This window comes from Oncorhynchus mykiss, chromosome 22, assembly GCF_013265735.2.
Source record: "Oncorhynchus mykiss isolate Arlee chromosome 22, USDA_OmykA_1.1, whole genome shotgun sequence".
In the NCBI taxonomy this organism is placed as follows: Eukaryota; Metazoa; Chordata; class Actinopteri; order Salmoniformes; family Salmonidae; genus Oncorhynchus; species Oncorhynchus mykiss.
Window position 1 is genome coordinate 14903056 of NC_048586.1, and position 22459 is coordinate 14925514.

General features: G+C 42.4%; 1 protein-coding gene across 4 annotated transcripts in view; it reads right to left on the bottom strand.

Moving 5' to 3' along the window:
- Positions 1–588: 588 nt before the first annotated feature.
- Positions 589–22459, bottom strand: part of LOC110501452 (integrin alpha-6) — a 30681-nt gene continuing 8810 nt past the window's right edge. Inside the window, exons 2-26 of one of the 4 annotated variants that reach the window (XM_036958819.1) lie at positions 15426–15553; positions 15210–15289; positions 14794–15055; positions 13900–14031; positions 13182–13395; positions 11306–11499; positions 11126–11220; positions 10892–11019; positions 10693–10782; positions 10510–10571; positions 10216–10385; positions 9979–10122; positions 9726–9841; positions 9448–9607; positions 9275–9361; positions 9090–9169; positions 4723–4800; positions 3896–3998; positions 3628–3804; positions 3404–3493; positions 3206–3322; positions 3000–3098; positions 2738–2863; positions 2434–2568; positions 589–1904 (exon numbers count right to left, since the gene is read on the bottom strand). In XM_036958819.1, coding sequence (XP_036814714.1) covers positions 2461–2568; positions 2738–2863; positions 3000–3098; positions 3206–3322; positions 3404–3493; positions 3628–3804; positions 3896–3998; positions 4723–4800; positions 9090–9169; positions 9275–9361; positions 9448–9607; positions 9726–9841; positions 9979–10122; positions 10216–10385; positions 10510–10571; positions 10693–10782; positions 10892–11019; positions 11126–11220; positions 11306–11499; positions 13182–13395; positions 13900–14031; positions 14794–15055; positions 15210–15289; positions 15426–15553 — 3040 coding nt within the window. In that variant the 3' untranslated portion in view covers positions 589–1904; positions 2434–2460. Of the gene's footprint in view, positions 1905–2433; positions 2569–2737; positions 2864–2999; positions 3099–3205; positions 3323–3403; positions 3497–3627; positions 3805–3895; positions 3999–4722; positions 4801–9089; positions 9170–9274; positions 9362–9447; positions 9608–9725; positions 9842–9978; positions 10123–10215; positions 10386–10509; positions 10572–10692; positions 10783–10891; positions 11020–11125; positions 11221–11305; positions 11500–13181; positions 13396–13899; positions 14032–14793; positions 15056–15209; positions 15290–15425; positions 15554–22459 lie in introns of all 4 variants that reach the window. The other 3 variants (XM_036958818.1, XM_036958817.1, XM_036958816.1) reach the window with 3 other exon arrangements.

The window sequence follows — 22459 nt, forward strand, 5'->3', positions numbered from 1 at the left end:
TCCAGCATGACAATGCCACCACCCATACTGCTATTTCTGTGAGTGATTTCCTGCAAGACAGGAATGTCAGTGTTCTGCCATGGCCAGCGAAGAGCCCGGATCTCAATCGCATTGAGCACGTCTGGGACCTGTTGGATCGGGTGGTGAGGGCTAGGGCCATTCCCCACAGAAATGTCCCGGAACTTGCAGGTGCCTTGGTGGAAGAGTGGGGCAACATCTCACAGTAAGAACTGGCAAATCTGGTACAATCCATAAGGAGATGCAATGCAGTACTTAATTAACGCAGCTGGTGACCACACCAGATACTGACTGTTACTTTTGATTTTGAACCCACCCTTTGTTCAGGGACACATTATTCCATTTCTGTTCATCACGTCTGTGGAACTTGTTCACTTTGTCTCAGTTGTTGAATCTTATGTTCATACAAATATTTACACATGTTAAGTTTGCTGAAAATAAACGCAGTTGACAGTGAGAGGATGTTTCTTTTTTACTAAGTTTATATCTGGCCTAACCTAATATATTTTGGCCATAGATATGTAAAACAGAAGGAGGAAAAGGAGTGAAATACTGGTACAACTTTCATACATTTCTCAATTTATTGCAATTTGCACAGTATTAAAAACATCTGAATTGAGGAATGAATAGCCAGTGATTTACATAATTCCCCCCCCCCCCCCTTTTTTTTTAGGTAGGGCTACTAAATTTTTCAATCACATAAAACATACATTTAGATTTAAATGCGAACAATGATAGTTTAGTTGCACCTCTTATCACAGTGAACCTATTATGTGTGAACAACCAATTTGGAGTGTCCAAACTCCATTCCCTGGACCTGGCCATAACCACAAGTGAACAACGATGCCGGTTATTCATCAACAAGATCACAATGTTTCTCAAATCTGCATTTTGGTGCGTATTTTGTGTCATCTTCAAGACCCACACATCCTTCAAATACAATTAGCTAAACAATAATTAGCATTTTATTGCTTGTTGGCTCCAGTTGTCCCAGCTGCATTGCTGTTAACTGAAGCATATCCCAGTACAGGGGGATAAACAAAGGTATGGTGTGAATCATAGTTCTAACTCAAAACTCTTAACTGATTTATATCTAATAGCGTGTATTGAATTACCTTTTTTATAATCAAAGCAAGTGCAAAGAAATGAGTCCCAATGACAATATTATTTGCCTAATACCTGTAGCTACTTTTTAGTCTGTGTAGCACTAGAAAATCATCAGTAACATTTGCCCTTACTGAAAAGTAACGTTTAGATTTATTTTTTTTAAGTATTTGGCCAATGCATTTTTTTTTTTTTCAAATAATGACTAAAATAAATATACAGTGTGCTAAAGTATTTAAATATATACAAACATACAAAATGTTCCAGTCTATACAGTTCATTAGATTGGACAAAAGTGACTGCAAAAAAAAGATTATCTTCAGGTAAACATTGGATTGAAACTGTTTATGCTAAAAAAAAAAAAATGTATCAATGGCAGATAATTCGTTTAAAAAGTCCCAATTCAGAGAAAATGAATTGTAAGATATGATGCTTCTCATTTCCTCAGGATAGGACACAGGATAGGACACATTTTTGGAGTTTGCTTCACAAATGCAGTCAATTGAGTTTAGACTTTACAAAAATAAATAACTAAGATCAATGGGTTCGTGACACTGGGATGTTTAGAAAAAAATGGGAGATTCTTGTCTCTGACAGCATCCCAACAGTCAAGTGTCTTATGAGTAGTTCTCATTCTCATTCCAGCTTGTCACCCACTGCTTTTTCTCAAAGGAATGCAGCTTGGCTTTCCTGTCTTTGAACTGACGAGCCTCTTTCCTTATCCGTACAGCATGGTATATTGGAACGCTGTCCTCGTGTTCAGAACGTTTGAAAAATCCACACTGGCAAGAGAAAAAGCAAAGATAATGATTCATTCTGCATTTTATAGACTTGAATCAAGCTGAACATACAAATAGAACACACATAATGCTCAAGCAAATCAGAGAGGCAATCCAAAGAGAGTTTTGTGTGAGAGCATGCTAAGAGTAGTATTCAAAATAGCATTTCCAAACAGCCAGCCTGACAAAGCAGAAACCTATAAAACATTAAGAAACTCCAAAGCACACAAGAAATAGTGGTTGATAGGTGTGAAATGTAGGAAAATGTAATAACTGCTCATTTGGTGGGGGGGGCATTGAATGCTGACCTAATTCAAACACACATACATGAACAAATGTCTGAACACCCTATCAAAGCTTGTTTTACATACTAATTGGCTAAATGATCAATTAGAGTACAAACCACTTTGGTCTATGTATGTGTCTCTGACTTTTTTGCACTCGAGATGTGCGGAAGTAAGCATTTCCTTTAAAGCAAAAGTGAGTTAGTGTTTAAGCCCACACGCCATGCTGACTGCAATGCCCACTTTACCCCAGGTCTGAGCGCAGAGAACGGGCACTATGCCTCAGTAGTGAGTTTCTCTTTATCAGAGGCCTGAACATGGATCTGAGCCTTGTGATACGCTGCATCGTACTGGTCTTGTGGGGCTCTCTTGAAGAAACCACACTAAAGGAGAGCGAGGGTGATGAATCATTGGGAACAATATGAGAACACAGATATACTATAACACTACCTGAATGAATAATGATTCAATGTTGCATGTGTCTACTAATAGCTCAGAGTACAATGCAGTGAATATGTTGGTAAGTGTGTTGCGGTTGTAGACCATTCCTACCTTCCAGAGTAGAAACACTAGCAATGCCAACATCAGAATACCAGCCAGGACAGCCACGAGGATGATCCACCAGGGAACTCCACCATACTGGGTTACTGCCTTCTCTGGAAACACCGTGACTCTCACCTGCATGGGTACAAGAAGAAACCGTCTGTTTATTTCGATTTGTTACATATACATTCTTAAAATTGTATTGATCAGTGAAGGTGTCATTGTGTGAGTGGATGATAACGGATGTCAAGAGTTCTTCTGTGCCACACACCTGAGTCTCAGCATTCCTGAGAACCATATTCTTTGCAGGAGCATCAAGGCTGATGGATGCTTTCACAATTATATCAAGATAGTTCAAATTGGCATAATTCTGTTTCAAAACAAAGGTTTTCAATGTTAGAGAATGACTGAATTATTCGTATCTGCTATTTAGGACTCTTTTGAAAAGCAAATAGCAACAGGCATGTTGTTTCTCACCTCAAGGAAGGTAGCGTTCCACAGACGGCATCGCAGCGCAATCACTGCACTACTGTCCAAGCCCTGTAGAGGGCACTTGATCACCACACATCTAGCGTCATAGCCATTGCCACACATCTGAGAGGAACATAACCTTTTGTCAGACAGACAACGTGTCATTATTGATCTATTTTTAAATGCAAGTGAAAGTGTGTTTACCAAAATCTTGTGCTTTTTTTGGTCCAATAAAGTAATTTTGCTTCCAGATTTTTTGCCTCCAACTTCACGCTTTTTCCTAGATGTGCTGGACTCCTAAAAAATAAATAAACTCATCACAAGTTAGTGATTCAAACTTGAATGTCTTAATAACGCTTAATCTCTGGCCCATTTTGCTTTTCCACAAATGTATCAGGTACAGTGAAACTTCAGTAGGAAAGTCTTACCTGAATGTGTTTGAGAGAGTTGATCTCAGTCTCTGGGGAGCAGGGGATCTCTTCCAGGCCAGTACTGCTGATCTTAACCAGATATAACAGCCATTTCCCATCCACATTCTCTTTGGGCCACTGGATGTTCAACGAGGCTGTGCCAAAGGACTTCAACGGCTTACCCAAATTGATTATCTGGAGGTATAATATTAAAAAAATTGACATCACGGTCAAACTCAGACAAAGTGATATTGAGAAACTGAGATAAGCAGACAATGATAATTACCTTAAATTCATAATCAATCAAACCGCCGATCTCCTCTTCTGTGTTGATGGCACTCTCTCCTTTCACATCACCCCCAAAATACACCTGGGAGGGTCTCGCAACTCTGATTGATAAACAAACCACATATTAGTGGACTACATTTGTATTTATTAAGGATCTCCATTAGCTGCCGCCAAGGCAGCAGCTACTCTTCCTGGGGTCTGGCGGAATTAAGGCAGTTATACAATTTTAAACATTACAATACATTCATAACAGAATTCACAACACACTAAGTGTTTCCCCTCAGGCCCAGACTCCAACACCACATATCTACAACACAAAATATATTTGTTTGTGTGTGTATAGTGCGTATGTTATCCTGTGTGTGTGCATGTGTCTGTGTGTGTTACGTCACAGTCCCCGCTGTTCCATAAGGTGTATTTTTTACCTGCTTTTTAAGTCTGATTCTACTGCTTGCATTCAGTTACCTGATGTGGAATAGAGTTCTATGTAGTCATGGCTCTATGTAGTGCTGAGCGCCTCCATAGTCTGTTCTGGACTGTGAAGAGACCTCTAGTGGCATGTCTTGTGGGGTATGCATGGGTGTCCGAGCTGTGTGCTAGTATTTTAAAAACAGACTGCTCGGTACCTTCAGCTTGTAAACACGTCTTACGAAAGCAAGTAATGATGATTGTCAATCTCTCTTCCACTTTGAGCCATGAGAGATTGACATGGATGCCATTAATGTTCGCTCTCCGTGTACTTTTAAATAAATCAGATCAAAAAAAGTATTTGAAATCGAGTTGATGCAGTAGTCAACAAGTGAACACGTTAGAAACACTACTTACCCTGCAACAGAAAGTAACAGCTCAATCACGACTTTCGCCTTTGCTTTCACTCTTCCCATTTTGTCCTGTGTACTGGTCCTGAAGGTAGAGAAGTGGCACGTAAGTGTTTGTTATCCTCTTAAAATGTAATGGCAAAAGATACATTTCCGCCTGAAATAGACATACCCAAAAGTAACGTCTGTTCGTGTGTAATTACATGCTTCTGACATGCAGAAACTTTGTGTATTTGGAAAGAAGACATCTGAGAGATGAGGAAATGATCAGAAGATAGATAGTTTACACATGAACAAAGATAGTTTACACATGAACAAGAAAACACAAAATACGTTTTTATTGTTCTTCTGATGGTCATCTCTCATTAACCAGCTAGCTATGAGTGAATTATTGATGACTAGAGCTGGAAACACATCAGGTGGCTTCCACAACATGTGAACAATATCAGAAAAAAAATAGGCTTGATAGAACTAACAATTAGAAATGGGCAGATGTTTTAGTAAGTGGTGTCAGGTGTGGTCACAGGACATTTCCAAGTGTCCCTAAACCTCTCCAAAGTGGCATATGTCTGCAAAATAGATAATTCCAGTGCTATTACATATTTGCAATCCCTAAATGCTATTTGTTCAGTATAAAAACTATTTTTACCATATCAACCTCACTTCAAACATTGTGGTGGTGTTATGGGTTAGCCAGGGTACATTTCAGTGTCCTTTCAACCTCTCCAAAGTGTCTGAATGTGGTAATTGCACTGTTTTTGCAAAATGGATGTGCCTAAAAGTTATTGTTAACTGTAAAAACAACATTTCTACAACACCAACCTCTCTCAAACATTGTGGTGGTGTTGGGGGACATAGAAGTGTTTTTTAACCTCTCCAAAGTGCCTGAACGTTTAGCGTAGGCATATCCACTGTATTGGTCCCACATTCAAATGAACTGTTTACAAAAACAATATTAAAGCAACATGTATACATAAAAAATTATATAAAATGTATTCTGAAACACAACTTGGTTTCGCATGTGTCCTTCACTAGAAAATGTGCAAAAATTGAATGAATAGAAACTATTTACAAATGGCATTCGTGTTCGTTTTACATCCCAGATGATTAGATTTCACCATAGCTTGTGCATGTCAATAGTCTTTGAAGCAGTCCCTCTCTGCCAGGAAACAAAAAGTGAGCTGGCATTTCACCCCCCCCCCCCCCTATTTGGGGCCCTAATTCGGCCCCTAATTCAGCCATTTCCAACACCAGCTGCTCTCAGAAGGCCAACTGGGAGAGAGGGGTTTGACCATTTGCTTTGGCCATCTGCTTGTGGAGAATGAAAGCATTTACTGTAGCAATGTCCACAAAGTGGTAAACAAAAGTCTTATACCACTTCCTGGTCTTGTGGAGGACCTAGTAGCCTATCAGAGCATTAGTCCTTCAGAGAAACGGGGACATTCTTCCTCACCCATGCCCCATTGGCATTTTTCACCCTCCTTGAGACATGGTTGTTATTCAATGCCTTATGCTGTGTGGTGAGAGTGGTTACTTCCATAGTGTCCATCCATTTCACAAAAAGCAGCTTATTAGTCCTGTTTACCTTGGTCTTAGGGAAACCCGATTCTGTTAGGACGAATGGTGCCACAAGTCAATATTTTATTTTTCCAGAGGTCTATGAAAAGCATGGGACTAGTATAAAAATGGTCCACAAAGAGCTTGTACTCACTGCCAAGTAAGGGGAAGTCCATCAGCTGCATAACAGAGTCATAACTGAGGACCTTCCCAGTGGGTGTGATCACCTTGCCTTCAAAGACAAAAAAGGTTCACGTGTAGGCAGGGGCTGAATCGGCACAAAGAGCTTGTAGCACCACTTGGTCGGCTTATTTTTCATATACTGCTTCAAGCCAATTAGAGCCTTTGAGGCAACCATACGCTCAACTATAGAAAGATTTTGAGCAGGCTGGAAATAATGGCATTATAAAGGGGCTTGACTCTTACAAGACGATCAGACCCTGCAGTCCCTTTCTTCTGGTCATTCTCCTGATCCTTTTGTGGGTCACTCATGTGAAGAGCACGGTTGATGGCCAAGAATCGGTTTTCACCTACGATGGAGGTGGGGAACTCAAAACCGATAGAGTGGGGTCTTGCTCCAGTTGTCAACTAGTCTTGATAACTTTACCAGTCCCATGTAAATCCCCAAGGACATGTAGTTGAGCATATCACCCCTGGTGACAGGTTTCCAAGACATCTTCCTTCCCCCCCTGCTGCTTCTTGTCGGTATTACTAATTAGTGTTCCCAGTACAGAGGTGGTAAAGTAAAGCTGAAACAGCTGTAAGGGGGGCCTTCAGGTCGTTTGGGAAGGCCCCCAGCTGTAAGGGGGGCCTTCAGGTCATTTGGGAAGGCCCCCAGCTGTAAGGGAAGGCCCCCAGCTGTAAGGGTAGGCCCCCAGCTGTAAGGGAAGGTCCCCAGCTGTAAGGGAAGGCCCCCAGCTGTAATGGAAGGCCACCAGCTGTAAGGGGGGCCTTCAGGTCGTTTGGGAAGGCCCCCAGCTGTAAGGGAAGGCCCCCAGCTGTAAGGGGGGCCTTCAGGTCATTTGGGAAGGCCCCCAGCTGTAAGGGGGGCCTTCAGGTCGTTTGGGAAGGCCCCCAGCTGTAAGGGGGGCCTTCAGGTAATTTGGGAAGGCACCCAAGTGTAAGGGGGGCCTTCAGGTCATTTGGGTTTAAACCTAAATTGTTCTGGCTCCTCATCATCTTGAAGGACCGTATAGCACCTGTCCTCCGTTGTGCTGCTTCCACTACCTCTCCCTCTTCTCTGTTGAGAACTAGATCTCCTCCCTGCCTCCCTCTCCCTCTTCCTCTTCTCTGTTGAGGCCTAGATCTCCTCCCTGCCTCCGCACCTCCAGATGAACTTGCAGACAATGGAGTGGTGCCAGGGCCTGCAGTGGGGGTGGTTGAAGAGGAGTGGGGCCTTTGTCGAGTGGTGGATTTAGAACCATCAGACGGGGTGATTGACAGAGCAGTGGGGGGTGAAGACCTTGACCGGCAGGGGCGCTTGCTGGGAAGGGGGGCTCCCAAACGTCATCATCCAAATTCTATGCATCCTCCACTCTGTGGCGACTAAAATAAAGGGATATTTTGTTGTAAGACACAGAATAACAGTTGACTAAATTTACCAAACAACATTACTGTAAAGTAAAAACACCAAGCCTAAATTTGATCTGGACAGGGACTCACATAGATGGTGAGAAGCACACACACAATCCAAACAGTAACACTTTGGAGACAAAGGTAGAGGTGACGACCACAAAGAAAGGGAAAGGAAAATGGGGATACCTAGTCAGTTGTACAACTGAAATGTGTCTTCAGCATTTAACCACTCTGAATAAACAATGGCCATAAGAGTATGGTGGCCTCTCCAGATTTATAAGGATGAAACTTAGACAATAACTACTTTGGAATTATATAACATTGAAATGACTTGTTACATAGGCCTATGTAAACTAAATCCAAAGCACAAAAAGCAGACAACTTAAAAACCGAAATACACATAGTAAATTAGCTATGTAAAGCCATGGAAATCATTTACTTACAGATCTAAAAGAGGATCGAATCCTTCTAGAAAGCAATCTTCGTCGGCCGAGTCGAATTCCTCCTTTTCCAAATCGCTCCCCTGATCCGAGTCCGACTCCAGAATTCTATTTAAAGTGTCTATGTCGATATACCTATTCATAGCGGCCTTCTTTTTAGGTTCCTGTTAGATGTATTTATTTAAGTTTACTTCACTTCGATATTCTTTTTTATTTTCTTGAGAAGCCATATTTGGTGAAAAAGCGTTTAAAATGTGTTTACAATGTGATGTACGGTGCTCGGTACGTCTCGTCCTCTGAGTCAGGTAGCAATTGTTCGCATCACGCATAAATGTATCTAGGCCTTGCTTTGTCCCGCCCAAGTCAACTCTAGTGGTTAGAGCGTTGGACTAGTAACCGAAAGGTTGCAAGATCGAATCCCCGAGCTGACAAGCTACAAAAAAATAACCGTCGCTCTGCCCCTAAACAAGGAAGTTAAACCACTGTTCCTAGGCAGTCATTGAAAATAAGAATGTGTTCTTATTTGAATTGCCTAGTTAAATTATAATATATATTAAAATCCGCAATCTAGGTAGCGGTCATCGGCTCGGCCTGCCCTTATAAATATGTTTTCCCATATATGCTATTAAGTCACACCAAAGATTTGAAGGTACGATCAATGGCCAAGATACTCAGCTTTCCACAGACACCATACTTTTGCAGATAGGGGCTACCGTTATCATACCAGACTGAATTGAAGAAAAAAGGATTTATACAAGTCACTCATCAGTCGCCTTCGTGAAAAAAGAATAGTGCCACTTACGTTTGAAGCTCGAGGTCAATATTAATTTCTGCCGTATTGAGAGAGATACCAGCAGTGCTCAAGATTATGTAGAAAGTAACCTGGAAACACATTGCATTCAAATATGTCATAACATTCACCACAAGTGAGCCACACAATGACAGAATAATACAAAATACTGTCATGAAAACAAGTGCATAGCCTACCTCTGAATCTCTTTTGAATGGATTCCCCAGTTCACACTCTGTTTGGGAGCCATTCTGGTTGGCTAAACAGAGAACCGGTTTATCCCTCTGGAGAACAGGAACTCATTACAATGTTATTACTTGACGGATAAAAGGTGAAAGGTGCTGAAATAAACCAGAGTCACTTCACTTACTGTCATTTTCTGAGAGCGGAAACCGGAGTATGAGAGAGCGTTGGGGAACATCCCCACCAGTTTAGCCTCATGAGCATCATCCCCATTTCTGTTCTTCACTGTCACCTCCAGAGCTATGTCCTTCTGATCACTGAGGGAGATCACTGGTAGCCCATTCTCCCTGGATAAAAACAAAACATTGCCTGATACCTCTTCCTCAGAGCCGTGGTTTTATTTTCCAAATCTTATCATGAAAGTCCCTAAATGTATATGCACTAAGAATGTTTGTTCATACTCACATAGGTAATGGGGGAAATATATCTTGGTTGAGCTCTTTGGAGCAGAATCTGTACTCCAGTTGTAAGCTACTCTGGCAAATATTATCGTTTCCGCATCCCTCCTTTAAGAAGTTCACCTGTAATGAAGCAAGATCAAGCTTATTTTCAATGCATCTGACAGTAAGTCCATTCTAAAATGTACTGAATTCCAATCACTCTGAGACATTCAATGACATCATGAAACACGTGTAACAGTTGGGGAAAGGATGGTTACCTCAGTGACGACCTTGCTTGGCTGGGAGTTGTCAAGAATAGGTACAAGCTGGGGGAGAGCGTTCTGCCTCTTCTGCCGCTTGGTACCCTGGATTCCCAACGACACCTCAATGGGAATACCACGCAGCTTGTCCCTAATGTTATCCTACAGACAGAGAAAACAATTATGTACACCATCTCCCTTCTAGGTATCCTTCTAGAATCCCAAGAGGGTTAGAAGAATACCAAAAAGTATTACCTGCAGTTTGACTTTTGTCTTGGTGCAAGCTCTTTTGTTTTGTCCCCGGAGGTCCAGAGTTCCGGTCGATTGGAAGTCCTGGTCGGTGTGAGACTTGTTGAGGAAGAGGATCCTGGAGGGAAGCCCTTGCTTCCTGCGATCTGCCTCACCCTCAAATGCGTAGCGGATAGCTGTAAGGAAACATTCCAGATCAACAGTATGTATTATGTAAGGACAAAGGGATTCAGGACTTTCAGGACTATGACAAAGTATGCCAATTGGGCTGAGGTGAAAGAAGAGAGAGGCTTCGCTTACTTAGTTTTGGGCTGTAGGATACAGGGTTTGCTTTATAGGTGAAACATGCCTCCACGGTCAAGCTATAGACAACAAATGGATTATGAATTAAATTGTGTTAATAGGAAACAAATCTACAGAAGCGCAAAGATGTCAGACATATTTTCAAACATGAGCACTCATCAAATCCCATCAACACCTTACCAGATACTGTTGCCACAGGTTTTCTTTGTGAGGTCAATTTCCTTTGGAGTAATTTTGACATCCTTCTGAATGCTAATAATTGGCCTTGCCCTAAAAAAAAAGAAGAGTTGTTATGCGAGTTGTTACTGTATGTGTTATCGTGAAATGTATTTGTGAGGTCGTAACTGGATTGTTGTAGATAGCCGAACAAGATCGTTACCTGTAAACGAGAACTGTATCTGAGAGAGACCCAATAGCTATATCAGGATAGGAATTCTTATCTAAATCCATATTCCCAGCCAGAGAATATCCAAATAATCTGATGTTGTTGGGCATTCCCTCAAGGATCTGAAATGACAAATACATCAATAGGTGAAAATGGGATGCAGCAGTGATGTCATTCCACTACGTCAACAAGCATATCCTGTGACCAATAAAACACTACATAACCAACCTGTGCCGGCTTGGTGTTGATTCCAATAGCAGAACCGTGGTAAATGTACACTTTTCCTGCCCCGGCATCAGCGTAGGGCGCTCCAACAGCAATGTCTGTAAAAGAGAAGCCATTTAGCTATGGAATGTTATGACACAAGCACAGAAATGTCAGAAATAAGTACAGATGCCAGGTTCCCACCTTGATAGGAGTCCTGATTGATGTCACCGATGTTTTCCACTGCCAGCCCAAACATTGAGTCTTTGGTTCCATTGAGGCGGATTGGGGTGATCTTGTCCCACTTTCCTGCCTGGTTGATGTAGACATAAACAGCTCCTCCAAAGTCTCCCTCTTTCATGAAGAACTGAGGGGCTCCCACAACAATATCCTGCCACCTGTGATGCAAAAAAAATAAAGGCGATATTTGAAACATAAGTTACAATATCCATGTAGGTTTGATGACATAATGCGGGGCTCCCCAATAGGCGGGTGATTTTATACTGAACAAAAATATAAACGCAACAAGCAACAATTTCAAAGATTTTACTGAGTTACAGTTCATATAAGGAAATCAGTCAATTATGCATTTCACATGACTTGGCAGGGGTGCAGCCAGGCCCACCTACTGGGGAGCCAATCAGAATGAGTTTTCCCCACAAAAGGGCTTTATTACATACAGAAAAACTCCTCAGTTTCATCAGCTGTCCGGGTCGCTGTTCCCAGATGATCCCGCAGGTGAAGAAGCCGGATGTGGAGGTACTGGGCTGTCATGGTTACACGTGTGCGGCGGTAGTGAGGCTGATTGGACGTACTGCCAACAACGTTGGAGGCGGCTTATGGTAGAGGAATGAACATTAAATGCTCTGGCAACAGCTCTGGTGGAGAACCCTGCAGCTGGCCAGCCAATTTGCATGCTCCCTCAAAACTTGAGACATCTGTTGCATTGTGTTGTGTGACAAAACTGCACATTTTAGAGTGGCCTTGTATTGTCCCCAACACAGGGTGCACCTGAGCAATGACCATGCTGTTTTGTCAGCTTCATGATATGCCACACCTGACAGGTGGATGGATTATCTTGTCAAAAGAGAAATGCTCACTAACAGGGATGTACACAAATTTGTGCACAAAATATGAGATTTTTTTTTTTTTGCATAAATAAGAACATTTCTGGGATCTTTTTTTCCAGCTCATAAAACATGGCACCAACACTTTACATGTTGCGTTTTTGAGGGGATATAATTTTCCTAAAAATCACCAGGAAATCATCTCAAAGGGATTGTAAATCTGTTCCCAAGTATTCACACGGTGATCGTATCCCAATTAGAGCCCTGCACAAGCATGAATTTTAAACCCAAGCCCTACCCATGCCCACAATGTTCATGCCCTACCCTACCCAGGCCGATTGTTTCTGCCAAATTTTCGGCCCTGCCCGAAACCAGAAATAACTTCCTCCATTAGTAAATCCATTAGCTGCTCCTCTCTGTGTGTCACTCACTCCCTGCACGCTGCTCACTCTGCATGCACTCTGCTCATGGCGGCTCTGGATCTGTAAGTACCCATAGCAACGGCTCCGCTTGGGCTGCTCTGCTCAATGATGAGACATGAGAGCAGTTACTTTTCATCACTGCAAACTCCGACAAAACTCAAGGAACATTAGCATTTTTGGTGAAATCTCTCCCATCTTATATTTGACGAGGTTAGTCTGATCTTAGTAAGATATGACTGTACGATGCAGCAGGGCATGAGCAAATGGCTCAAGCCATGCCCATATCCTAGTTATTATGAAAAAGCTGGCCCTACGCGGCACTAACCCTATGTATAATGTCGGGGCCCGTCACACTCAGCTTGGGTAGCAGAGCTCTAATCCCAATGTAATCAAGGTTTGAAATTATTCTGTGTATGCCAAATATTGTGTCTGTTTGGGATTCTTGAAGTGAATTTAATTTAACTAAGTTCCAGCCCCCCAACCATCCGCTCAAGGAAAAATGAGCCCACAGCTGAATGTAATTGGGGACCCCTGACATAATGTATGGATAAGCCAAAACTGGAAAAGCAGAAGTCAACTTGTGTCACATACCCATCTCCATTCAGGTCGACCACAGCTACATCATATCCAAAAGAAGATGCCAGTCCAGGCCCTTCTAGAATGTACTCCGGGGAGAGTCTTGCGGACGCTTCATTCTCCTTTCTCAACAGGACCACAGCCCCACAGTGATTGGCTCGCGGTGCCCCAGACACAATGGTCAGGCCACGCCCCTTGGTGATGCTATGCCCAGAATCAATGGAAAACCCTGCAACATGAAATAAGAGGAATCTAGGTATTTATAGCTAATATCTTATACCATGCATAATTCAGAGCATTCATCTTTCATGAATAAATGAGTGAATTTGGGATGTAAAGAAAATCACAAGATGTGAACTATAGTAGTCATGTCATCTTGAAGCAGCCAAGACAACATATGTTGATATACATATAAGTAATTCCAGTAAAAACTGCAGTACATTCAAACATTACATTGAAATAATTACATGGTAAATATTCAGATTATAAACCATTCACAAGTTAACGACCATGTAGATGGAATGGTTAAGAGAGTATGTTTTAGCCACCTGGGAAGTCACAAACCTAAGAAACTATTGGATCGTCACATCCAGAGTTTTCTCAGGGCTGACCTGTAGAGAAGGAGACTTATACAGAAACAGCGTTGGCAGCAGGCAAACTGGCCACGAGCAGGATGCCTAAGCACAGAAAACACCTAGTTCCCGCAGTCAAGGTTCAGACCTACTGTACCCACCTAAGTAGCTGTTAGCAGGCACAGGCACCAGGTCAGGATCCAAGCGGTTCTCATCTCCAACTTCATAAGGTCCGTCGTCATAAAATCCCCTTTCCAACAAAGTGTTGTTCTTTTGCTCTACACGTACAATGCCTGGAGTGGTTGAGAGTGAAAATGGTGCTTGATTAAATATGATCCTCAACAAAACCATATGAAATCTTCAACAATAATGACACAAGCAAAACGTCACTGGGTGAATTTATTTTTTTACAGGTGAAAATAACATTGTATTATAGGGTCATTCATGGGTGGACTTCTGAAGGAATTAAATGTACCCATTCATTCTCGAAGAATTACTTATAAATGGCTCCTGAGTTTAGGTCAACTGTCGTACCCCATCAGAACCCAAAATATTAGCTTGTTCAATGTTTGTAAACAAAGTACATGTAAACACACACTCTATAGCCTAAAAACATGGTTAAAACTGTAATTATGAAATCATAGATGGTCAGTCCTTGCATCCATAGCTCTGTCTTTAAATATGAGGGTGGTTACATTTATCCAGCCCCATCCCCAGCTTTTTACAGAAACAGTGGTCGGAAGAATACTTGGTAATTGTTTCAACTGCTGATTGACACGTTAAAGCACAGTAAGGAAATGTCTGATGAAGTCTGTTGCAGAGCCTTTCCTTACCTCTAGAGGACATGTGAGTCACAATAAACTGCACAGCTCATTCTGCAGAGATTTAAATCTATATATTGTACATCCATTGATTTTGATCGATTGAAGTAAATAGGTTTTGATAACTTAGATTTACTTTTCACATTGTACATTTTTTTGTCATTTAGCAGACGTTCTTATCCAGAGAGACTTACAATGGCAACTTAATTGCATACCTTATGAACAGACACCTACCTTTCCAGTTGTAGGCGCCAGGCGCTCCAAACACCACGTAATGGTAGTCCTTGGTGAAAGTGGCAGCCAGACCCTGCTGACAGGAGCCAAACCTCTCATGGCCTCTGGCTCTCCCCTCACAGAACCTCCAGTTCCCTCCATCTTCATCAGAGGATTCATCAATAGTGAGGTCCTGACTCAGGATGTAGCAGCGACCTGTGATGTCACGGGACTCCTGAGCAGTGTCCACAAACAGACGTCTCTGATAGCGGTGAGCACAGGTCTGCAACGACGAGACAGCGGAATCAGCACGCAAGGCAGATCCTTAGCTAATGATACTGTAGGTCTGACGCAAAGTTCTGCATGACAGATATACAAAGCACTATGTACCTGGCTAGTAACACAGCAATGCACAGTATTCTCTGACACTGACTTACCACAATCTTCCCTCCGGGGCCCTGGCTGTTAACTGTCACCCCCATCCACTGGTTCTCCTTGTTCTCAACTCTCACATCCTCTGTGGGAATTGATGTTGATTCTCGCTTTAGAATGAATTTTACTTACAGTGTATTGTGGTTAATAAAACATAATGTTCAACCATATGTTGTGTAAGAAAGAGAAACAGAGGGAACCAGATTTGAGTAACACCTCACCTTCATTGTCAAAATCGATTCGGAGACAGTCATCGGATTCGGTGGTGATGTCACAACTGTACAGGCCACCGGTTATGTTGGCTCTCTGGTTAGCCAGTGCTTTGGCTCTTGGTGCTCCAATCAACAGTCTGCAAAAAATAAAATAATAATCAACTATTTTCCAATTACTGTCTCTTTAAGATATTGATGGTCTATAGATGAATGTACTGTGACAATAGCAGATGTTAGAGATGTTTGGTAATCCTATACTGCAGCTGTCATATTCAATCATTCATATTGACCAAAGCGGTCAGTTTAGTAACCCAGAACTGGCCTGGATAACAGACACCATGTCAAACTGGCAAATATAGTACATGTCCACTACTTAATATTCAAACTGCCTGCAATCATAGTACTGTCTCATAGACTTCAAGAAATTGTGAACATGCCATTTGAGATGTACCACAATGAAACAATGAAATATGTTTTTTTTTTGTGTATTTATTCTGGCTGTCAGTTAATGTCCTCAGAATAATTATTTTTGTGAACTTCTCATGATCTGTCCCTGTAGCACAGTAATCTACTGTGCTTTACAATTAGCACTAGGCAGAGAAACAGTAAGATCTAATTTGGAGCATATTCAATCATACGATTGTCCTGTACAACATTAGTTCACTGACCACAACATATCCAAATCACCCCGAGTGCCGAAGAGAATCTTAACAACCGCAGGGGACAATAATCCTGCATGAATATGTTTTAGGGTTGAATAACTTGTAGAGACATTTATTTATGCCCTCTATTTATGCACAATACTTTATAATAGCTGTGACTGACTGATATTGCAATTAAATGTAATAGCTTAGGAGGGCTTTGAAGAATTGCCTGTAGTTGGCACTTCGCTAAATCACAAAAGCATCCCTGTTAGGCTAACACTATAAAAGGGGACCAAACAGTGAGTGAGAGCCACAGCCACATACTAAGGAACACTGAAAACATGATCAGATGCATCAATGAGAATGGCTAACAATAACAGCCTCCCACCATTAGCTCGGACAAATTGAAAACCCTAGTCATTGGCGACTCCATTACCTTCAGTACTAGACTTAAAAGGAATCATCCAGCGATCACACACTGTTTACCAGGGAGCAGGGCTACCAACGTTAAGGCTACGCTGAATTTTGTTATCCACGTCGGCACCAACGATGTTCGGATGAAACAGTTAGAGGTCACCAAGCGCAACATACAGTGCCTTGCGAAAGTATTCGGCCCCCTTGAACTTTGCGACCTTTTGCCACATTTCAGGCTTCAAACATAAAGATATAAAACTGTATTTTTTTGTGAAGAATCAACAACAAGTGGGACACAATCATGAAGTGGAACGACATTTATTGGATATTTCAAACTTTTTTAACAAATCAAAAACTGAAAAATTGGGCGTGCAAAATTATTCAGCCCCCTTAAGTTAATACTTTGTAGCGCCACCTTTTGCTGCGATTACAGCTGTAAGTCGCTTGGGGTATGTCTCTATCAGTTTTGCACATCGAGAGACTGACATTTTTTCCCATTCCTCCTTGTAAAACAGCTCGAGCTCAGTGAAGTTGGATGGAGAGCATTTGTGAACAGCAGTTTTCAGTTCTTTCCACAGATTCTCGATTGGATTCAGGTCTGGACTTTGACTTGGCCATTCTAACACCTGGATATGTTTATTTTTGAACCATTCCATTGTAGATTTTGCTTTATGTTTTGGATCATTGTCTTGTTGGAAGACAAATCTCCGTCCCAGTCTCAGGTCTTTTGCAGACTCCATCAGGTTTTCTTCAAGAATGGTCCTGTATTTGGCTCCATCCATCTTCCCATCAATTTTAACCATCTTCCCTGTCCCTGCTGAAGAAAAGCAGGCCCAAACCATGATGCTGCCACCACCATGTTTGACAGTGGGGATGGTGTGTTCAAGGTGATGAGCTGTGTTGCTTTTACGCCATTGCATTGTTGCCAAAAAGTTCAATTTTGGTTTCATCTGACCAGAGCACCTTCTTCCACATGTTTGGTGTGTCTCCCAGGTGGCTTGTGGCAAACTTTAAACAACACTTTTTATGGATATCTTTAAGAAATGGCTTTCTTCTTGCAACTCTTCCATAAAGGCCAGATTTGTGCAATATACGACTGATTGTTGTCCTATGGACAGAGTCTCCCACCTCAGCTGTAGATCTCTGCAGTTCATCCAGAGTGATCATTGGCTGCATCTCTGATCAGTCTTCTCCTTGTATGAGCTGAAAGTTTAGAGGGACGGCCAGGTCTTGGTAGATTTGCAGTGGTCTGATACTCCTTCCATTTCAATATTATCGCTTGCACAGTGCTCCTTGGGATGTTTAAAGCTTGGGAAATCTTTTTGTATCCAAATCCGGCTTTAAACTTCTTCACAACAGTATCTCGGACCTGCCTGGTGTGTTCCTTGTTCTTCATGATGCTCTCTGCGCTTTACACACAGGTGGATTGTATTTCTCATCATTAGTCATTTAGGTCAACATTGGATCATTCAGAGATCCTCACTGAACTTCTGGAGAGAGTTTGCTGCACTGAAAGTAAAGGGGCTGAATAATTTTGCACGCCCAATTTTTCAGTTTTTGATTTGTTAAAAAAGTTTGAAATATCCAATAAATGTCGTTCCAATTCATGATTGTGTCCCACTTGTTGTTGATTCTTCACAAAAAAATACAGTTTTATATCTTTATGTTTGAAGCCTGAAATGTGGCAAAAGGTCGCAAAGTTCAAAGGGGCCGAATACTTTCGCAAGGCACTGTAGCTTCATCGTGTAAATCAACTAGAAAGATGTGTCGGCATCGAGTAATTGTCTCTGGCCCCTCCCAGTTAGGGGGAGTGATGAATGCTCAACCAAGGAACATCAAAAGCCATGCTATAAATTCTCAGACAACCCAAAGTTTCCTAGATGCCCTTCCAGACTCCTTCCACCTACCCAAGGACGTCAGAGTACAACAATCGGTCAACCACCCAACTGAGGAACTTAATTTAACCTTGCGTAATACCATAAATGCAGTCGCACCCCTAAAAACAAAAAACATTTGTCATAAGAAATTAGCTCCCTGGTATACAGAAAATACCCGAGCCCTGAAGCAAGCTTCCAGAAAATTGGAACGGAAATGGCGCTACACCAACTGTAAGTCTCCGATGAGCTTGGAAAGACAGTACCATACAATATCGAAGAGCCCTCACTGCTGCTCAATCATCCTATTTTTCTAACTTAATTGAGGAGACGAAGAACAATCCAAAATGTGTTCTTGATACTGTCACAAAGCTAACTAAAAAGCAGCATTCCCCAAGAGAGGATGACTTCAGCAGGGAAAAATTAATGAACCTATTTGACCGAAAGATCATGATCATTTGAAAGCGAATTACAGACTCCTCTTTAAATCTGCGTATTTCTCCAAAGCTTAGTTGTCCTGAGTCTGCACAACACTGCCAGGACCTAGGATCAAGGGAGACACTCAAGTTTTTTAATACTATATCTCTTGACATATTGATGAAAATAGTCATGGCCTCTAAACCTTCAAGCTGCGTACAGAAACCTTTGTTTGCAAATACAGAGATCATACGTTTCATGTAGTTCTTGACCAGGTTTGCACACACTGCAGCAGGGATTTTGGCCCACTCCTCCATACAGACCTTCTCCAGATCCTTCAGGTTTCGGGGCTGTCGCTGGGCAATACGGACTTTCAGCTCCCTTCAAAGATTTTCTATTGGGTTCAGGTCTGGAGACTGGCTAGGCCACTCCAGGACCTTGAGATGCTTCTTACGGAGCCACTCCTTAGTTGCCCTGGCTGTGTGTTTCGGGTCGTTGTCATGCTGGAAGACCCAGCCACGACCCATCTTCAATGCTCTTACTGAGGGAAGGAGGTTGTTGGCCAAGATCTCGCGATACATGGCCCCATCCATCCTCTCCTCAATACGGTGCAGTCGTCCTGTCCCCTTTGCAGAAAAGCATCCCCAAAGAATGATGTTTCCACCTCCATGCTTCACGGTTGGGATGGTGTTCTTGGGGTTGTACTCATCCTTCTTCTTCCTCAAAACATGGCGAGTGGAGTTTAGACCAAAAAGCTCTATTTTTGTCTCATCAGACCACATGACCTTCTCCCATTCCTCCTCTGGATCATCCAGATGGTCATTGGCAAACTTCAGATGGACTAGACATGCGCTGGCTTGAGCAGGGGGACCTTGCATGCGCTGCATTTTAATCCATGACGGCGTAGTGTGTTACTAATGGTTTTCTTTGAGACTGTGGTCCCAGCTCTCTTCAGGTCATACAATGTGATTTTCTGGATTATTGTTTTAGATTCCGTCTCTCACAGTTGAAGTGTACCTATGATTAAAAAAATTACAGACCTCTACATGCTTTGTAAGTAGGAAAACCTGCAAAATCGGCAGTGTATCAAATACTTGTTCTCCCCACTCTACCTACATGTACGCTACGGTCACAAGACGCAGGCCTCCTTATTGTCCCTAGAATTTCTAAGCAATCAGCTGGAGGCAGGGCTTTCTCCTATAGAGCTCAATTTTCATGGAATGGTCTGCCTACCCATGTGAGAGAAGTCTTTATTGGACTCATCTCTTCAGTAGGTCCTATGATTGAGTGTAGTCTGGCCCAGGAGTGTGAAGGTGAATGGAAAGGCACTGGAGCAACGAACCGCCCTTGCTGTCTCTGCCTGGCCGGTTCCCCTCTCTCCACTGAGATTCTCTGCCTCTAACCCTATTACAAGGGCTGAGTCACTGGCTTACTGGTGCCTTTACATGCCGTCCCTGGGAGGGGTGCTTCGCTTGAGTGGGTTGAGTCACTGATGTCATCGTCCTGTCTGGGATCGCACCCCCCTCGGGTTCGTGCCGTGGGGAAGATCTCGCGGGCTATTCTCGGCGTTAGCGCAAATCAAATCAAAGTTTATTTGTCAAGTGCCAACTACAACAGATGAAATGCTTACAGTGAAATGCTTACTTACAGTCTCTAACCAATAGTGCAAAAAACAGGGTAGTAAGTTGGAGTAAGTTGTAAGTAAGTAAGTAAGTAAGTAAGTAAGTAAGTTGGAGGTTGAAGATATCCCTCTAGTGGTGTGGAGGCTGTGCTTTGGCAAAGTTGGTGGGGTTATATCCTGCCTGGTTGGCCCTGTCCGGAGGTATAGTCAGATGGGGCCATAGAGTCTCCCAACCCCTCCGGGCTCAGCCTCCAGTAATTATGCTGCAATAGTTTGTGTTGGGGGGCAAGTCTCTCTCTCTCTCTCTCTCTCTCTCTCTCTCTCTCTCTCTCTCTATCTCTCTCTCTCTCTCTGACATAATTTTAGTCAATTGGAGGTGTATCCATGGATGTATTTCAAGGCCTACCTTCAAACTCAGTGCCTTTTTGCTTGACATCATGGGAAAATCAAAAGAAGGTGCCTGAAGGTACCACGTCCCTCTGTTCAAAAATTGTATGCAAAGTATAATCACCATGAGACCACGCAGCCGTCATACCGCTCAGGAAGAGAGATGAACATACTTCGGTGCGAAAAGTGCAAATCAATCCCAGAACAACAGCAACGGACCTTGTGAAGATGCTGTAGGAAACAGGTATAAAAGTATCTACAGTAAAACGAGAACTCTATCGACATAACCTGAAAGGCCGCTCAGCAAGGAAGAAGCAACTGCTCCAAAACCGCCATAAAAAAGCCAGACTACAGTTTGCAACTGCACATGTGGACAAAGATCGTACTTTTTGGAGAAATGTCCTCTGGTCTGATGGAACTTCCAAAGTTGTGGCAAAATGGCTTAAGGACAACAAAGTCAAGGTATTGGAGTGGCCATCACAAAGCCCTGACCTCAATTCTATAGAACATTTGTGGGCAGAACTGAAAAAGCGTGTGCGAGCAAGGAGGCCTACATGCCTGACTCAGTTACACCAGCTCTGTCAGGAGGAATGGGCCAAAATTCACCCAACTTATTGTGGGAAGCTTGGGGAAGGCTACCCGAAACATTTGACCCAAGCGAAACAATTTAAAGGCAATGCTGCCAAATACTAATTGAGTGTATGTAAACTTGTGACCCGCTGGGAATGTGATGAAAGAAATAAAAGCTGAAATAAATCATTCTCTGCTATTATTCTGACATTTCACATTCTTAAAATAAATTGGTGATCCTAACTGACCTAAAACAGGGAATTTTTACTAGTATTAAATGTCAGGAATTGTGAGAAACTGAGTTTAAATGTATTTGGCTATGGTATATGTAAACCTCTGACTTCAACTGTAGTTGTAAAATTTGGCAAGTCACTGAAGGGTAACATCGACATTCACACGCAGCACTCCAGCCTTTGCGTACAAAGTCTAGGTGACACATGAAAACAGGCTGCTCATTTCTAAAGGAGAAAATATATATATTTTTAAAGTACTTATAGATAAGCACGTTATTCCCCTGTTATAATGTTTACCCAACAGCTTCTGATCTAGATAAACTAATAGGGAACTATTAAGCAATTAGACTCAAGCCAGGCTGGACTTTGTTAGTTTAGTCCACAAGACAAAAAGTCAAAAGTGCTACCGGTAGTTGAGAACTTTACAGTCATGGAACTTGCCTGACGACTCATCCTGAATTTAATTTCGCTGCTGTATCAATCGCTCCATACATCAGTCTGAACCCGCTATCCTAGAAGTAGTTTGTGCTGATGTAAAAATGACGTGATTCATGATTCGTGAACGCATCGGTTTCTTGAACCAAACAGAATGGTTAGAATGTGTTCACATTCTAGAAGTCCTCGGGGAGGAAGCAAATCCAGACTCACCGTGGAGAAGAAACGTTAGTGGGCGTGGCGTTTGACAGGCGCGATGTGGATGGGTAGCCAGGCAAAGACGGAACTGCCAACAAGTTACACTTAGGGGAAAGGAGACTCATTTTCCAAGTACAACCAGATTTGAAAAGGTTCCATGCATCGGAAATGAACTTTTTAGGACACATTATCAAAAATAACATTGCAACTCTACTGTCCTATGTTCCTCTAAAAAAGAAACCCCAGGTTA